At 42.5% G+C, this 18,613-nt stretch overlaps 1 protein-coding gene across 3 annotated transcripts in view; it reads left to right on the forward strand.

Annotated features, from left to right (window-relative positions):
* Window positions 1-18,613, forward strand: part of LOC126346037 (uncharacterized) — a 355,738-nt gene that overhangs the window by 321,369 nt on the left and 15,756 nt on the right. For all 3 annotated transcript variants that reach the window (XM_050002153.1, XM_050002152.1, XM_050002154.1), the window contains exon 3: window positions 15,336-15,541. In XM_050002153.1, the coding sequence (XP_049858110.1) occupies window positions 15,336-15,541 (206 nt within the window). The remainder of the gene's footprint in view (window positions 1-15,335; window positions 15,542-18,613) is intronic.

Raw genomic sequence — 18,613 nt, forward strand, 5'->3', positions numbered from 1 at the left:
TTATTAGTAAAATTGTATTATGGGGCATGTTATCTAGGTTTTTTTTTCAAACACTCAATTTTTTGACAGGGTTTTGTAAATAAATGAACATAAAAACGAAACAACTCAGGATATTTTAATTATTCTAGTTCCATATGTATTGAATCTCACACTTTGAATGCTGTGAAAATTTAATGTCTCTACCATCAGTACTTTTTTAGAAAACGGGTCATTTGTTGCAAAAAAATTTATTCAGGGATACTGAGGTTTAAAACTTTTTTATTACAAATTCTATACATACATACTCAGATGGCTCTGAGCACTATGGGACTTAACAGCTACGGTCATCAGTCCCCTAGAACTTAGAACTACTTAAACCTAACTAACCCAAGGACATCACACAACACCCAGCCATCACGAGGCAGAGAAAGTCCCTGACCCCGCCGGGAATCGAACCCGGGCGTGGTAAGCGAGAACGCTACCGCACGACCACGAGATGCGGGCACTTACGTTTCTGCGTCTTTTAGAATTGCTCTGGCCCATAGTCTGAGTCTTCTTCAGTGTCACAACAGCTCAGTGCTTGTCTCCTCCTTTTCTTCTTTCTTGCTTCTTTTGCCATTTGCTGAACAGCTAACTCTGCTTTACGTACACGAAGCTCACCCAGTTCCCCCAGTCCTTTAGCTGTGTTCTGTCCAAATCTTACCCCTAACGTCTCCAGAACCTGAAGTCTTTCATAGTTCCCACTATTAAAAGTCATTACAGCATCAGGCACTGCTAACTTTAGAGTCATAAGCCCAACAAATACATTTTTAGGCACATGGCACCACACAACATTATTGAAGGATTCATTCACGTTCTGGGTCTTCCCGTGTAAACTCTTCTTTAGTAGCTCAGGATTTGCCAAATTTCTGTAAATAAGTTTAATTGCCTCCATTACTGCCAAAGGAAGAGAATGTTTATGTGTAAATTCATGCAGGGTGCCAGAAAATTCAGCTTGCCTATATTTACATCAACTGGTTGGTGGAAGTTGACACAAAGCATGACATGGCTCTTCATTGCTTGATATTCCATGAAAGAAAGTGCTCCACACAGCTCTTTTCATGTTCTCTAAATTGTCACAGTTATCTCTAATGGTCTTCCCATAATATTCCTGTAATTTAATTTATTTACGTATAAAAAGCAATAGAAGTTAGCTTACTACAAAAATAGCCGATAATCACACTACTTTCAACGAAAACTAGTATCAGAAACAAAGGACTGATTTGTTTATTCGTAATGCCAACTTCTGAGACGTAGCAGTAGGCACAAAACAAAGAAATTCACAGCCTTCTAGACTGTGTAGTTCCCAAAATATGACTGCTCAACTGTGGCAGTATATGGATAGCCGCGAAATTTGAGTCACACGTCAACATTCAAAATATTATTTGAAGTCCTCACAATCGTCTGTGTTTCATGCATTATACCCGAAAATGTCCAGGAAAGTCCAAAATACATTATGGAGTAGAAAACAGAAAATTCAAATTTCAACGAATTTCACGTACAATGTCCCCTTAATCTGACCTACTTACCTTTCTTACAAAGTGTTCAGTTCGATTGTAAAATTAAATTGTCATCTGAGCTGAATTGAGAAAAAGTTCTACTTTACAAAGGCTCGTTGGAATGAGTTGGCATTTATCTTTAATACCAAGGCATGTTCAAAAGTGATGTTCCCGATTTTTGTTGTTGTTGTGAAAACGCTTAAAGCTTTTTATTAACCTTCTACATCTTTATTCTTCATGTCTACATATTTATTTCTCAACACAACATACGACACTCTGGCGACGAACACATTTCTCCTAGCGATACCGTCACTGTAGAATGTTTGATTTTATTGACGGAGTCACATCATCACCTCTGCTTGCAACGCTTCATCACTATCAAAGTGAAGTCCTCGAAGGTGTTCTTTAAGTTTTAGAAACAGATTGAAATCGGATGGGACCAAATCGGGATTGTATGGAAGATGAACGAAGACAGGGAACCCAAGGCCTCCATTGTTGCAGATATCGCAGCGTTCGTGTGTGGTCTGGCATTGCGATGGTGAAGGAGAGGGCAACAAAAGCTTTCCACCACCCCTTTGTTTCGAAATTCATGGCACAGAAAAAAAAAAAAAAATGTCTCGGAGGTACACATTCATTTGCAGTGTGGCCACATCACCAAATCAAAAAAAGGAAAATTTGTGTAAGGACAAAATCGCCCATTTGCTATGGGGGTTTTCTCTCAGCGCTCCGGAACAACGTCAATACGCGGTGAAACATCCCGTTGCTCCGACGCCGTCTTGAATCCGCTGTGGCATTTCATCGACGAGAACATCAAGCGAGCCCTGCTCCAAATGGCGATTCTGTGTAAGTCACACAGATTCATCCCCTTTGCGACGTCCAAAAACAGCTCGTTTCAATAGAGCCCACACTTGCTCGACTGGGTTCATGTCCGGGAAACGGTGAGACCATTCCATTCTGATGACTCTAGCATGATAACAGCACGATGACGATGGGTGTTACCATCAATAAGGATGATACTGTCACCAAAATTTGGCGATACGTTCCCACTACTGATTGCAGAATCTCGTTCCTGTACGGAAGAGCAGTGAGATTACCCTCAACAAGCACGAGAGATGTACGGTGGCCCCCTGTAATGGCAACCCAGAACATCACTCCTCCAACACCTTGTTGCACACGTGGGACACAGCTTCGGAGACGTTCTGTACTACCAGATTTTCTCCAAACAAGTTGTCTGAGATTATCAGAGAACAAATAAATCGAAGTTTCGCCCATAAGCTACACCAGAAGCCAATCGTGAGGCGTCCATTCTGCATGATTTCTTGCCCATCTGTAACGGAGTCCTCGGTGTTGTGGTGTACTACGTGGTGCTCCAGGTGATCATCGTGAATAGAGATTTACGTCGTGCAATCGTCTCGTGACAGTTTGATGCGATACATTACGTCCAGTAACCTCTTAAAACACTGAATTCAGTTCTGGAACACTCAGACCACTGTTCCTCTGACTCAAAAGTCGTAAATATCCATTATCCTGTACATCCGTTGTACATGGACGGCCTGAGCGGTGTAAATCCGTCAGTTGGAACCAATTCCATGTCCATACCAAATCAGACTGACTCCAGTGCACACATCGAGCTTCTCCCCAGGTTGACAAGCCTTCTTTTCTTAACGTGATGAACTGGATTCGATCACTGGTCACGATTTCCCTTCGTGGCGTGATGGCTGTTCCACAGACGTCTCTTATGTGTCCCTACTGGTACTTTACTTTCAACTGAAATGCTACAGTCCATTCGCCGGGGTCGTTCCACCCGTAAGTAGCGCTCGTGATAACTGCGTGTGTGTTTACAAGCAACGTCAGCGGGTGACCTTCCGATCGGTACAGGACGTAATGTCGGGTGACGCAAAACTTTTGTTGATATGTGTATAAATAGCAGTGTGTCCAGCGCGTTTACATACTTGTAAAAAAAGCTGACGTACAAAACAGAGTCGCTATCAGTCTTCGCTTTCAATATTGTTGCTAAGAGTATCTTCAATGCCGCGCGGGATTAGCCGAGCGGTCTTAGGCGCGGCAGTCATGGCCTGTGCGGCTGATCCCAGCGGAGGTTCGAGTCCTCCCTCGGGCGTGGGTGTGTGTGTTTGTCCTTAGGATAACCTTAGCAGTTAAGTCCCATAAGATTTCACATACATTTGAGCAGTATCTTCAATGAACATATAAACAAATTTAAAGCATTTCAAATTCAGTTACATTATATTTTTGTGATCTCTAATTTGTTGTTCAATAAAGATACTCTTCGCACACAATATAGATCACAGAAATGTTATATGTAATAGAATTTGAAATGGTTTAAATTTGTTGATATGCTCAATGAAGATACTTTTTGCACGCAGTATCGAAAGCGAAGGATGTTAGCGACTGGAAACAAATGTACACTGTTGATACTCTGATTAGCCAGAACATTGTGACCATTGACCTTTTGTCGATTCAAACCCGTCCAGGCGATAGTAGGAGAGGTATGACTGCCAGTCAGACACACACACACACACACACACACACACACACACACACACACACACACACACACACACACGGTGCATGTAGTATCAGTGAACGTGCTTTAGAATGAGGAAGACGCGTGATCTATCTCAGTTTGACCGAGGGCAGATTGTGATGCCCCGAAGGCTCGGCCCGAGCATTTCGTAAATTGTTCGACTTGTCGGATGTTCGAGGACTGCTCTGGTGAGTGTCGTGGCGAAACCAAGGTTAAACCACGTCCAGACGTCGTCAGGTTGGTTGACTACTGGTAAAGCAGGACAGGCGGCAAACTGTGACGCAGTTAATATCAGACTTTAATGCTGGAGAGAGTACAAGTGTGTCTGTACACAAAGTGCACCGAACACTTATAACGATGGCCCACAGCCGACGACTCGTACATGTGCCAGTGTTAACACCACGAAATCGGCAACTACGACTGAAATGTGCATGTTACCAACGGCACTGGTGCCGGCCGCGGTGACCGAGTGGTTCTAGGCGCTTCAGTCTGAAACCGCGCGACCGCTACGGCCGCAGGTTCGAATCCTGCCTCGGCCATGGATGTGTGTGATGTCCTTAGGTTAGTTAGGTTTAAGTAGTTCTAAGTTCGTTTTCCAGGGGAACCTCTCCTTGACACCTGTACTGTGGGACGGAGACAAGCTGGCGGCGGCTCCCTTATGCTCTGGAAAACATTCACGTGGGTACCCATGGGTCCAGTGGAGCTCGTGCAAGGTACCTTGATGGCCAAGAAGTATCGTACACTGGTTGCAGAACACATACACCCCTTCGTGACGTACATGTTTCCCGACGGTAGCGGCATTTTTCAACAATATAATGCGTCATGTCATAAGGCCAGGAGTGTGGTGGAATGGTTCGATGAACACAGTGGCGAATTCCAGTTGATGTCCTGGCCACTCCCCACATTTGAACCGAATCGAGCACATCTAGGATGTGACTGACCGTGGCATCAGAGTTCATCGCCCACTCCTTGTAATTTACGGGAAGTAGGCGACTTGTGTGTGCAGCGACCTAACAAGCCCTCGTTGCTTCCATTCCACGACGCATCGCCGCTTTTATCCGTCCCGAAGGTGTACATATTGGTCATTTGGTAGGTGATCATAACGTTCTTGCTAATCAGTGTGTCATACAACTTCTGTCTAAACGGCTACTCCCATGAGCCGTTGCACCGTAACTCCAGAGTGAGCAATTAATAATTCATGTTTTTAGAGACCAGGTTCGCTTTAGCGCTTATGAAGTTCATATAGTGTATTATTCAATCCCAGTATGACTCACAGCAGGGTCTTTTGTGTTGTTTTGCCAAAAGATAACACTTACTTAGTAAAACGGATAGTCTTGTTTGCTTTTGTCAGGCCTCTCATAATTGAGGCTTTAAATCTGATAGTTATATTCAGGTATTTTTCGATATACTGACAACATTCTTGAACGATTATATGATAGCTTGCAGAAGCCATTGAGCTTCGCTAAATTACATGCCATCAGAACGATGCGTCTCCACTGGTCACACATGCGTTAGTTCTAGTATTGCTAGCACTTGTTTGCAAAATGTAGTGACTTAGGGGCTAGTGGTTTAAAAAATCTGCAGGAAAAGGATGTAAAAGTCGAGATGTAAAGAAAGTAAATTTTCAACCATTATATAACCTTATAATAGATAATGAACAAAGTTGGTACACCGTTACAGCTGTATTCGAAAGTACTTTTCTATTCTTTAAAAATGCTGTACCAGCTTTAGGCTGGCAATAAAAAAAATTCCAACACACTTCAGCACAATTCAACAATGTACTGATTGAAGAAGTCGCAGCCAGTCAGTGAGATGAAGGGGCCTACTGTCCAGAAAGGATCGGCTTGGTGGTAATACACTACTGGCCATTAAAATTGCTACACCAAGAAGAAATGCAAATGATAAACGGGTATTCATTGGACAAATTTATTATACTAGAACTGACATGTGATTACATTTTCACGCAATTTCGGTGCATAGATCCTGAGAAATCAGTACCCAGGACAACCACCTCTGGCCGTAATAACAGCCTTGATACACCTGGTCATTGAGTCGAACAGAGCTTGGATGGCGTGTATAGGTACAGCTGCTCATGCAGCTTCAACACGATACCACGGTTCATAAAGAGTAGTGACTGGCGTATTGTGACGAGCCAGTTGCTCGGCCACCATTGACCAGACGTTTTCAATTGGTGAGATATCTGGAGAATGTGGTGGCCAGGGCAGCAGTTGAACATTTTCTGTATCCAGAAAGGCCCGTACAGGACCTGCAACATGCGGTCGTGCATTATCCTGCTGAAATGTAGGGTTTCGCAGGGATCGAATGAAAGGTAGAGCCACGGGTCGTAACACATATGAAATTTAACGTCCACAGTTCAGAGTGCCGTCAGTGCAAACAAGAGGTGACCGAGACGTACAACCAATAGCACCCCATACCATCACGCCGGGTGATACGCCAGTATGGCGATGACGAATACACGCTTCCAAAGTGCGTTCACCGCGATGTCGCCAAACACGGATGCGAACATCGTGATGCTGTAAACAGAACCTGGATTCATCCGAAAAAATGACGTTTTGCCATTCGTGCGCCCAGGTTCGTCGTTGAGTACACCATCGCAGGCGCTCCTGTCTGTGAAGCAGCGTCGAGGGTAACCGCAGCTACGGTCTCCGAGCTGATAGTCCATGCTGCTGCAAACGTCGTCGAACTGTTCGTGCAAATGGTTGTTGTCTTGCAAACGTCCCCATCTGTTGACTCAGGGATCGAGACGTAGCTGCACGATCCGTTACAGCCATCCAGATAAGATGCCTGTCATCTCGACTGCTAGAGATACGAGGCCGTTGGCACCCAGCATGGCGTTCCGTATTACCCTCCTGAACCCACCGATTCCATATTCTGCTAACAGTCATTGGATCTCGACCAATGCGAGCAGCTGTGTCGCGATACGATAAACCGCAGTCGCGATAGGCTACAATCCGACCTTTATCAAAGTCGGAAACGTGATGGTACCCATTTGTCCTCCTCACACGAGGCATCACAACAACGTTTCACCGGGCAACGCCGGTCAACTGCTGTTTGTGTATGAGAAATCGGATGGAAACTTTCCTCGAGTCACTACGTTGTAGGTGTTACCACCGGGGCCAACCTTGTGTGAATTCTCTGAAAAGCTAATCATTTGCATATTACAGCATCTTCTTCCTGTCGGTTAAATTTCGCGTCTGTAGCACGTCATCTTCGTGCTGTAGCAATTTTAATATTCAGTAGTGTAATATAAGAATGGAAGCCAGGTGGCTAAGTATTTTCGTAACGTAAAGTCAGTGCATGCTCTGAGGCATCCCTTTAGTGCATCGCATGATCGCGACCTCCTGACGCACTATATTCTAACTTTTTGGTTACCTGTATCGACGTGTTCAGAAACCCATTTAGGAATTTTCATGTCCTTAACCATTTTTCAAGTGAATAGGCATTATACTTCAAATCGTTGACGGTCCCCGAAAGACGGAACATTTGACGTCTTCCAAGCGGGCGTGTCATGATATACTGCGACAAACGAGACGTCTGGCAACACGATCGGAACTATCAAAGTTCGTAGGAATGAATCGTAAGTAGTGGGCAGCCTGGGAAACAGTATAGAGCTCATATTGGCTCCTGGGAATGTCAGTGTTGAACTCTGCCTATCGATTTAATCGCAAGTGTCACAGTTTTTAAAGTACAAGAAATAACAAAACGTCGAACTGATCAACGCAATATACAGAGCGGTCTCTGCAACGGGTCACTCCTGAGAGACAAAAGCAATGAAATTATGCCTTTCTAATGAAAATTTGATAGTCCCACCATCATTCTTTAAGTAGATAGTATAGTAAGAAACCACGTACACACTGTTCTGCATATGGTAGCAGTAGAATGCAGATGAACAAACCCCTTAACATTGCCAAGCAGAAGATAGCTACTTCATTTCAAACTAACGTGGAACGTGAACAGCGTTCGGTTTTTCAGCAGCGAAGGTTGGAGCCTACTTAAATTAATAGAATAGTCGACTTATGGTTAGTTGATGTGCTTTTGCCTGAACAACGGGGCTACTAGCGGAGGAGGAAGTTTTGATATGTTACGACTTAGTTGCTATTCATGCGTTTCTACACGAGAAATATTAAAATGCTACGTAGTCGCCTCTAGAGTTGCTGTAAATGTAATTATAGCGTTCTAGATTGCCCTGGAGTGAAACAAGCTCCTAGCAACCGTTGACAACAATTTAGGAACTACTTTTAACTAGGGCGTTTCCATATCGATATTTTTTTATCTCATTTTGTTATTTTTGTTCAGAATGGTTCAAAAGGCTCTAAGCACTATGGGACTTAACATCTGAGGTCATCAGTCCCCTAGACTTAGAACTACTTAAACCTAACTAACCCAAGGACATCATACACATCCATGCAGGATTCGAACCTGCGACCGTAACAGTCGCGCGCTTCCGGACTGAAGCTCCTAGAACCGCTTGGCCACAGCGGCCGGTGTTATTTTTGTGGTTCATCATCATCATTATTAACAGCAACAAACTTCCATTAAGATTATCGCCACGGGAAATCCTCTAACTTCTTGAAGAAAGGTTGAGGTCAGTGCATCGTTAGGACAACTGCGAAGTAACATCAGCAAGTAACGCCCCATCTGTGAGAAGAAGAATCGCCATTGAGTTCTTTGAACCAAAGAATTCCTTAGCCATCCTGCAGTGGCCTGTTCGTGCTGCTTCTCGCACTGGACCTCGTAGGTCGCGACCGCCTGCGGTTTTGCGGTCGGCCCGTCACAAACTGGAACATTGCGGCTGGACCAGCCCACGCCTGATGTCACCGCTGCAGCGTTGAAATCTGCGTCCACGGGCCACATAGAAGGCGGAAAGTGTCCGATGTGACGCGGCTGACTAGAAAGGGACGCCGCATCGCAAACTGTTGGACAAAGGCACATATCAACACACCAGCGAATCAAATAGCTGACGCTCTGGCGAAGAGAGTAATCTATAAAGGCGTAGAAGAACACATATTGGATAGTCTCGCAGGCGACAAGAAGACAGTGTGATACGGTAGCATCAACCATGGCAACAAGACCTCGGTACCGCGAGGTCAGCTGCAGACGGGAATTCTTAGGCATTATATCCCGTATAATGTTCAATCACGATCGATTCGAGCATCATTATGTGTTGTCACTGCCGTAAAGAAGCCCGAAACCACATTTTCTTCGACTGCATGGACATGTCAACAGCGTTATTAAGAAACATCAGCCGTCTGAAACATCAGTTACTGTACTGGAATATTACTGCGCGGTGTTGGGTCATTACCAGGTAGGATTGACGGAGGACATCGAAAAAGTGCAAAGAAGGGCAGCTCGCTTCATGTTATCGTTGCGGATGCTCTGTGGTTCTCGAGCAATGGTGAGATTAGAGCAATGTTAGGACAGCCCTCATTCTATCATCTCATAAAGCAAAAATCATTAAAAATCTATGAATCATCCAACGCATCATCACACCAACTCATCAACACTCTGGGGAGGGATGAAAATCCTGACCAGAGAGCACCAGTCACTATCATCCATCGCCAATTCAGGCGACAGTCATAAAATTCATAAGCAAACACACAATTACATCATCATCGCCGCCGCCTCCACTAACATCATCTACCCAGGGGAAAACCGACCCCTAGCCAATACCGCATAACCCCTGAATCCGCACCACCAAGGATCATTTCGTAAGACAGAGCGTTTTTCAAGGACGCTGGCTCTTCACACACATCATGTGTATAGACCCAGCCATTTTATGTCGGTATTCTTAAGTAAGTCAAGAACACAATATTTTCTCCGACATATACTTCACATAATGAACATCACAGTAAGATATGGCAAATTCGAGCTTAAGCATAGGGCTTGTGATCGTCGCCAGCCGAAGTGGCCGAGCGGTTCTAGGCGCTTCAGCCTGGAACCGCGCGACCGCTACGGTCGCAGGTTCGAATCCTGCCTCGGGCATGGATGTGTGTGATGTCCTTAGGTTAGTTAGGTTTAAGTAGTTCTAAGTTCTAGGGGACCGATGACCTCAGCTGTTAAGTCCCATAGTGCTCAGAGCCATTTGAACAAAATTTGTGATCGTCATTCTTGCTTCGCAACATCCGTGAAAGGAACAGGATGGTGAAAAATGTTACTGGTACATAGCGTAGCTTCCGCCTACTAGCGTATGTATTACACGTATAGAGCGACAAACGTGAATATACACAGTTCTAGCGCAGCGAATCCTTGAAGCACTCTTGAGTCATTATGAACACAGAGTCTATAAAGAGCTCTTGTTGAGCAACACTTGGCTCACTGGAAAGCGCACTCGGTCAGTGGAACAGCCACACAGGAGGGCCTCTGACCGCTTCTGCGGAGCCGTTGCGGCCTACGCCAACATCCCCACCCTTCCAAGTAGACGCCGGACCATAACAAAAGCATCTACTTTTACTGCTACACGATATGCCTAACTCCATGAGGGCTTGGAACAGAGGACCTGGGAATTCTTCCTCTTATATTCGACTTACAAAATATGGCGTCCTATTGACATAATTGTTGATAGAAGCACACATTTAATGTTTTCAGCCAAGAAGAGTGAGGATAGGATAGCCACATGACACTTTTAGACTTGTTACGCGGGATCAATCTACATTTGCATTAGAGATGGAGAAAAATAGACTAGTTAAAAGCGATAACGGTATTTTGGTTCTGAATAACAAGTATTTATCTGTGTTTGTTTGAACTAAGATATAACAGGAGATTTTTAGTTTTTATTTACAATCGAGTAAAAAACCAAATACCAATTAACCACAGCAACAGTGCTAATTTTGTTTTTGTTTTTAAAGAAACCTTTTTTAAAGGAGGAGTAATTTTTGTTCGTAAAATCTTCATTGGTTTGATATATTGGCTTCTTATAGAAGAAGGGAAAAGCGATCAGTGCTGTTTTAATAACAATGCCGACAGTAAGGTGCAACAGACACGTGGCATAAGAATTGCAGCATTGCCCAGGCGATAAAGTCCGTATTGCCGTGTGTCGTTGTTCTGACGTATACCTGCACGTGCAGTACGGACCTAGTGCAGTGCAAGGTTCAGGTATGCCCGCGCCTGGTCTCTACGGTGGTTTCTCACTGTCGTCACCGGACATCCGTTGTAATCCAAAATGGCATAAACACTAGCTTGAAAAGTTTTTATGAAGTAACGTAGGAACAAAGTACTATGTTTCATTTGCTTTAAAAGATTAAAATTTCTCTGCCATTTCCATGAAATAATAAAAGAAAAAGTAAATTATGGTAACAGTAATAAATTAAAAACAATTCATTCTTAGTATACGATAAAAATAGAAAGTGGCTGATCTGCTGTCTGTGTCTACTAATATGCCTTTATTCGCCTATAGCTCTTGAAAACGGACAAATTAACAAGAAAAGCAGTGTTTCTCAACCTTAGTTTTCACCCATTAACACTGACTATTTGTAATGCCCAAACAGTGGTATGATTCTCGATTACAACATTGTTTTTAAGCAGTTTAAAAAAATTAGAATCAGCAGGATAATACCGGTGATTTTTTAAATATTCGACCACCTTTCGAGAAGCAGCGGACTATGGGCGTAGAAAGCTTTATTTGCGCATTCAATTTAATAATTTGATTCTGTGCATCTTAAAATTGAATGAGTCAAAACTGTTCAATCTTTGTTTGATTTGTACGCTTATTACAGGAAATAATATGAATAAAAAACCGACAATTGGTTGTTTGAGAAACCGGGTTTTCAAGCCGTTTTATGTTAGGTTAAAATGGCGTGGAAAAACCCTTATAACTGCAATCGGTTGTTCAGCGATAACCGCCATCCTTGATCTGCATCCGTAATTAAATACCTTAGTCCGTGCTATAATTAGTCTATTTTTTCTTCGCAGCAGTAGCCTATCATGAACGAAAATTCCGAGTAGGCCAGAAAACATTTTGGAAATCCGCTTTTATTTCCTTTTAATATAAGGATAGGCCCACCTAGCGCCGGCCTCTGCGGCCGAGCGGTTCTAGGCGCTTCAGTCAGGAACCGCGCTGCTGCTACGGTCGCAGGTTCGAATCGTGCCTCGGGCATGTATGTGTGATGTCCTTAGGTTAGTTAGGTTTAAGTAGCTCTTAGTCTAGGGGACTGATAACCTCAGATGATAAGTCCCATAGTTCTTAGAACCATTTTTAGAACCTACCTAGCGTTTCCCAACGACTACCACCGTAACAACGGCTGGTTATAATAAAATTAACACTAAGTTTTATTTACATATTTACGGAGGAACTGATAGACTTTGCGTTTGAGCGTTGTTAACTCGACAATCTTTATTCTTTCTGAGTTTTTCGATGACATTGCCTTATCATGTGTGTCGCCTTTTTAAGTATTCACACTGCTAGTTTTCCAATTGAGGTAAATCAAGAGCTGGTAAACGGTCGTGCATCAAGCTATCTCTCAAATGCATTTTTATGCATTGAAGACAAGAAAAACTCCTTTCAACTGAAGCACCTGTTGCAGCATTTGTAGCACTTGGATAAAATATTTTGAAAGCTTTTAGAAAAATTGGGTCCATTTTATTGTTAGTGATTCTTTTGGGTGTCTCACAAACTGACAGAGTGAAGTGTTTCCTTGCGCTTGGAAGAAAATACAGTCTCCAGTTCTGTATGCAACTGTTAGTGGCTGAAGGATGTACCATTCGTTTGTTTGATTGCACGCTATCTATGGGGAAATACTGAGCATAATTGGCGAAGTAAGTAGTATCGCTTAACTTGAGGAACAGCAGTTTATAACAATGTGAAAACATTGTTTCCAGTTGTATTACAATATTAACCAATACCTTGAAGTACACCTTTTTGTATCAATCTATTCAGATCCATCGTTTCAGGTCCGTTCATGGAAGTCTTAGAATGTGAATTAGTCAAGTGTTTCATGGAATTTAAAAAGCCAATCAGTTTATCTTCATCTTCAGTGAACCCTTATAATGAAAATTCAAGAATTCCACCATCACTTTTTAGTGTAGGAAGTGTTGTAAGATATTACCTACCGACTGCTCTGCATATGGCATCAGCGGAGAGTAGATGAACAGACACTAAGTTTATTAACGTAAAGATGAGTTTATTTACATAAAGATAGTTACTTCATTTCAGACTAATGTGGAAAAGGACAGGATTCAGTTTTTCAGCTGTGAAGGATGAAGCCTACTGAAATTCATAGAATAATCAAACTATAAACTATTGTAAGGTGATACGTATGATATGTGCTTAGTTCACACGGGGGACCGAATCTAGTTGTATACCAAATAAAATGAAGGGTAATATTGTACAGCTGTAGTGGAACAGTGGTTACACACTGAAGTGCCAAGGAAACTGGTATAGGCATGCGTATTCAAATACAGAGATATGAAAACAGGCAGAATACGGCGCTGCAGTTGGCAACCTCTATATAAGGCAACAAGTGTCTTGCGCAGTTGTTGGATCTATTTCTGCTGCTACAATGGCAGGTTATCAAGATTTGAGTGAGCCTGAACGTGGTGTTACAGTCTGCGCACGAGCGATGGGACACAGCATCGCCGAGGTAGCGATGAAGTGGGAAGAGAAAGATCCTGCAAGAACAAGACTGACGACGACTGAAGAGAATCGTTCCACGTGCCAGAAGTGCAACCCTTCCGCAAATTGCTGCAGATTTCAACTCTGCGCCATCAACAAGTGACAGTGTGCAAATCATTCAATGAAATATCAACGAAAGGGCTTTTGGAGCCGAAGGCCCACTCCTGTACCCTTGATGACTGCACGACACAAAGCTTTATACTTCGCCTGGGCCCGTCAACAGCAACATTGGACTGGTGATGATTGGAAACATATTTCCTGGTCAGACGAGTCGCATTTCAAATTGTATTGAGCAGATGGACGAGTACGTGTATGGAGACAACCTCATGAATCCATGGACCCTGCATGTCAGCAGGGGACTGTCTAAGCTGGTGGAGGCTCTGTAATGGTGTGGGGCATGTACAGTTGGAGTGATATGGGATCCTTGTTACGTCTAGATTCGACTCTGACAGGTGACACGTATGTAAGCATCCTGTATGATCACTTGACATCCAATGTGCAATCTGACAGACTTGGGCAATTCCAGCAGGACAATGCGGCACCACACACATCCAGAATTACTAGAGTGGCTCCAGGAACATTGTTCTGAATTTAAGTATTCCACTGGACACAAACCTCCCAGACATGAACACTATTGAACATATCTGGGATGCCTTGCAACGTGCTGTTCAGAAGAGATCTCCACCCATTCGTACCTTACGGATTTATGGACAGCCCTGCAAGATTCATGATGTGAATTCTCTCCAGCACTACTTCAGACGTTCGTCAAGTCCATGCCACATTGTGTTGCGGCACTGCTGCATGCTCGTAGGGGCCCTACACGATATCAGGCAGGTGTACCAGTTACTTCGGCTCTTCAGTGTATAATTGTATATGAAAAGCACAAAATCTACTGTAGGACACCCACAATTATGTGCTTTTCATTTATAATTATGAAGTTGTCTTACCAAGCAGTGATGGAAGAATCAAATAACACGCTTATATAATTTTTTCAAACTATTGGTTTCTGCGGCAACTTTACCGAATGTACACTTTGTGACTTTGAAACACAAGAAGCCCATTAGATTATTTTTTAAATACTCTATAATTTGCAACTTTCATGGTCACATTTGGTGAACCTGGCAGTTTATCAGTTTCAAATATTCTGAGTCACCATCAGAACTAAACATCAAGAAAAGACAAAAGGTAAACTGTTATCATTATAAATTTTTCTCTTTATCTTCCACTTTTTAATATTTTTAAAAGTTTTAATATTTAATAGTAATTTCACATTTTAGTCTTCTCTGGATTTTAAGTTCTGATGATGACTCATAGTAAATGAAACCAGCAAACTGTCATAAACCCACCAAGTGTGATCAAGACAAGTATGGATGAAAAGTATTTTTCAAAATAGATTGTGTGCTCCGGTGTCTAATTTAACTGAGATTATTTTAAATGACAGTAAATTGTATCAACAGTTGAAAGTAGTAGTTTTTGGTAACTTCTTTTCTGTCGATGTATTATTTCCCTCAAAGCTTCTTCAACATGATGGGACTTACCAAGATCAATATATAAATGAATAAATAAATGAATGCTCCATGTATTACATTACATATAAGTCCAACTTGGCTTGCACAGGAGTCGAACAACTGACGTCATGTTACAGACGCACTGCTGGAGGACCTGCAGACTAGTGTGTCACGAGGCCGCAGCGCCATGAACGGGCCGAGCGGCAGTCACCAGCAGCACCAGGAGTACCGCGAAATACGTCAAGTACGCCAGCAGGTGTCCGGCTCCCCACAGGTGCAATACCTGTCTCCTGCCAACCCCACGACTGTGGTCGCTGAGCGGGAGCCCAGCCCCCTGTTGCAGGTCAGTAAGCACGACCACACTGTGAGCTTGTATGAGACTGATTCAGAAAGTAGAGCAACAAGTGCTTTCACAGATTACCCTTACTCCACAGCATGTGTACTAATATACTCTAGTGTGGCACTGGTACTCATTGTTTCTAAACATAATAGTCGTGCTTTTCCAATATTTGTTGCATTATTACACCAAGTCATGTGTCCGAAAAGCAAAAGTCTGCAGATGTGTGTGCATCGATATCACAGTACAGTGCTAAGTATCCATGCAAATTGTATGAACAAATGACTGTTCTGCTCCTTATTCTGGGGCCTAAAACGTTGTATTCTTTTTGTCACTGTGATGGGGGTAGCCCAGTACAGCACTAATGAAGTGACATAATGATTTACATGCACTGACAGATAAGTATTAAACTGCAGTAGAAATGCTACCCATCTGTCAACAGAAATGTAATTTGGTTTCTGCAGACCGCCCACTCTATTTTACCACAATAACTGGCAGCCTAAGTTGTTCCTTCCTTTTACAGAAAACCTTTTGATGGTTGTAAGTATATACTGGGGTGACAAAAGTCATGGAACAGTGATGTGCACATACACAGATGGTGGTAGTATCGCATACACAAGGTATGCAAGGGCAATGCATTGGCAGAGGTGTAGTTTATACTCAGGTGATTCATGTGGAAAGGTGTCTGATGTAATTATGGCTCCGCACGTTGGGAGTTAACAGACTTTGAATGCAGAATGGTAGTTGGAGCTAGACACTTGACACATTCCATTTCAGAAATCGTTAGGGAAGCCAATACAGTGAGATTCACAGTGTCAAGAGCATGCCAAGAACACCAAATTTAGACATTACTCTCACCATGGACAATGCAGTGGCCAATGTTTTCACATAATAATTGAGAGCAGCAGAGTTTTGTACAGTTGTCAATGTTAACAGACAAAAAATCACAGAAATAACCACAGAAATCAATGTGGAATGTATGCTGAACATACCTGTTAGAACAGTGCAGCAAAATTTGCCATTAATGGACTATAGCAGCAGATGACAGACATGAGTGTCTTTTCTAACAGTATGGCATCATCTGTAGTGCCCCTCAGGGACTCATGACCATATCAGTTGGACCCAAGACAATTGGAAATCTCTGGCCTGATCAGATGAGCACTGAAAGAGCTGGAAAGAGCTGATGCTAGGGTTAGAGTGTGGTGTAGACCCAACAAAGCCACAGATCCAAGTTGTCAACAATGCATGGTGCAAGCTGGTGGTGGCTTCATCACAGTGTGGCCTGGTTTACATGGAACTGAACCAGTCATTGATTGGAAATGGTTATGGTCAGCTACTTGGAGACCATTTGTAGCCATTCATTGACTTCATGTTCCCAAACAATGAGAGAATTTTTATGGATGACAATTTGCCATGTCTCCAGGCCACAATTACTTGTGACCAGTTTGTAGAACATTCTGGGCAGTTTGAGTGAATGATTTGACCACCCATATTGCTCAAAATGAGTCCCATCGAACATTTATGGAACATAATTGAGTGGTCAGTTTGTGCACAAAATCGTGCCTTGGCCATACTTGCACAATTATGGACGGCTACAGAGGCAGCATTGGAGCTTTTAAAGACATGTTGAGTGCATGCCAAGCTGAGTTGCTGCACTATGCTGGGCAAAAGGTGGTGTTACGTGATACTAGGAGGTATCACATAACTTTTGTCAGCTCAATGTATGTGTTTCTATGTTCTTGATTCATTTCTGTTATCATATAATGCATATGCTTTTCCTCAGAATATCTCGTGTTTGGGGAAACACAGACACTCACTGATCCTTCGTGATCTTTGATAGCCAGGGTAAACATATATCTTGTTATCAACGTTGTTCATGAATGACTGTGTGTGTGCGTAATGCACATTGATCTTTTGAGTCAGTTAGCATTAGCACTGGAATTGAAATATTTCTATTTCATTCAGTTTTATCTGGAATGAAAGTTATGGTAAAAGACTGCCCTGTAGATCTAGGTTAGATTGGTTGTGTGTTAGTAAAACCAAAAAATATGGCTGTGTGAGAAGCCTGAATGAAGGTCCTGAACTGTTCAAAGAGAGGTTCAGAAGACAATGTTTAGAGACTATGTACATCCCACAGAAAGTAATTTTGTTAGTGGCACTAAATCTTAAGGCAGACAATCTGTATTGGAAGCCATTCTTTATCCTTTAGGAGATCTGTATCAGTTGCCACACATAGATGACCAATGTATTTCAAACTAAAATACATGTGACAAGTTTGTGGTTAGGCTGGCACGTGAGAGTTTACCTTAAATTTCCAGTAGCATGGTCTTCATGTTTAACAGTTCCACTGTAAATGCCACCTATTGCTAACCCCAATATTCTTGAGTAAGTTGCAAAATGTGATATTATAGTGACATTCAGATATGCTGCTCACACAGCCTATGTGTTTCACAGTTCTCCATTAGCTCCATCAGTTTCCTTTTAAATTACAGTGGATGCCTGAGGATATCATAAGATTATGATATGAAAGTCTGTCTCTATAAATACTTTGGCTACCTGTTACATACATTCTCATTGATTTTTACTTAAAACCAAGTATAAACACAATGTTTTGCATTCCCAACATATTTCATTGCGTAATTGCTAACATTCTTCTGGGTGGGAAACAAATAAGTGACAGCAGTTATTCTGTTCACAAGACTTACCACCAGTAAGTGATGGCCATTACTCTGTTCCCAAGATTTACCACCAGATTTTAAATATAGCACACATCATCATTTGTCATCAGTGCTTTGCTGATTTTATCTTTGTCCACTAAACATGTTGGTATCGAATTACACATTCTGCAACAAACCCACAGCTATTGTTTATAAGATGGTATCAGCAGTGCACCCCACAATGAATTTCTGCTTGTGAGGTGAAACTACCACACTACACCTGATCGTATTACTGTACATACAGCCATTTTACAATTGACAGGAGGTGAATGTGATGAATTATATGTGACTGCATGATGATGTGGTTATATGTTTAGTGTTTTCAGAAAAACCAGTAATTATTCTGTTAGCTTGAACACAA

Source organism: Schistocerca gregaria, chromosome 1 (assembly GCF_023897955.1).
Source record: "Schistocerca gregaria isolate iqSchGreg1 chromosome 1, iqSchGreg1.2, whole genome shotgun sequence".
Classification (NCBI taxonomy): Eukaryota; Metazoa; Arthropoda; class Insecta; order Orthoptera; family Acrididae; genus Schistocerca; species Schistocerca gregaria.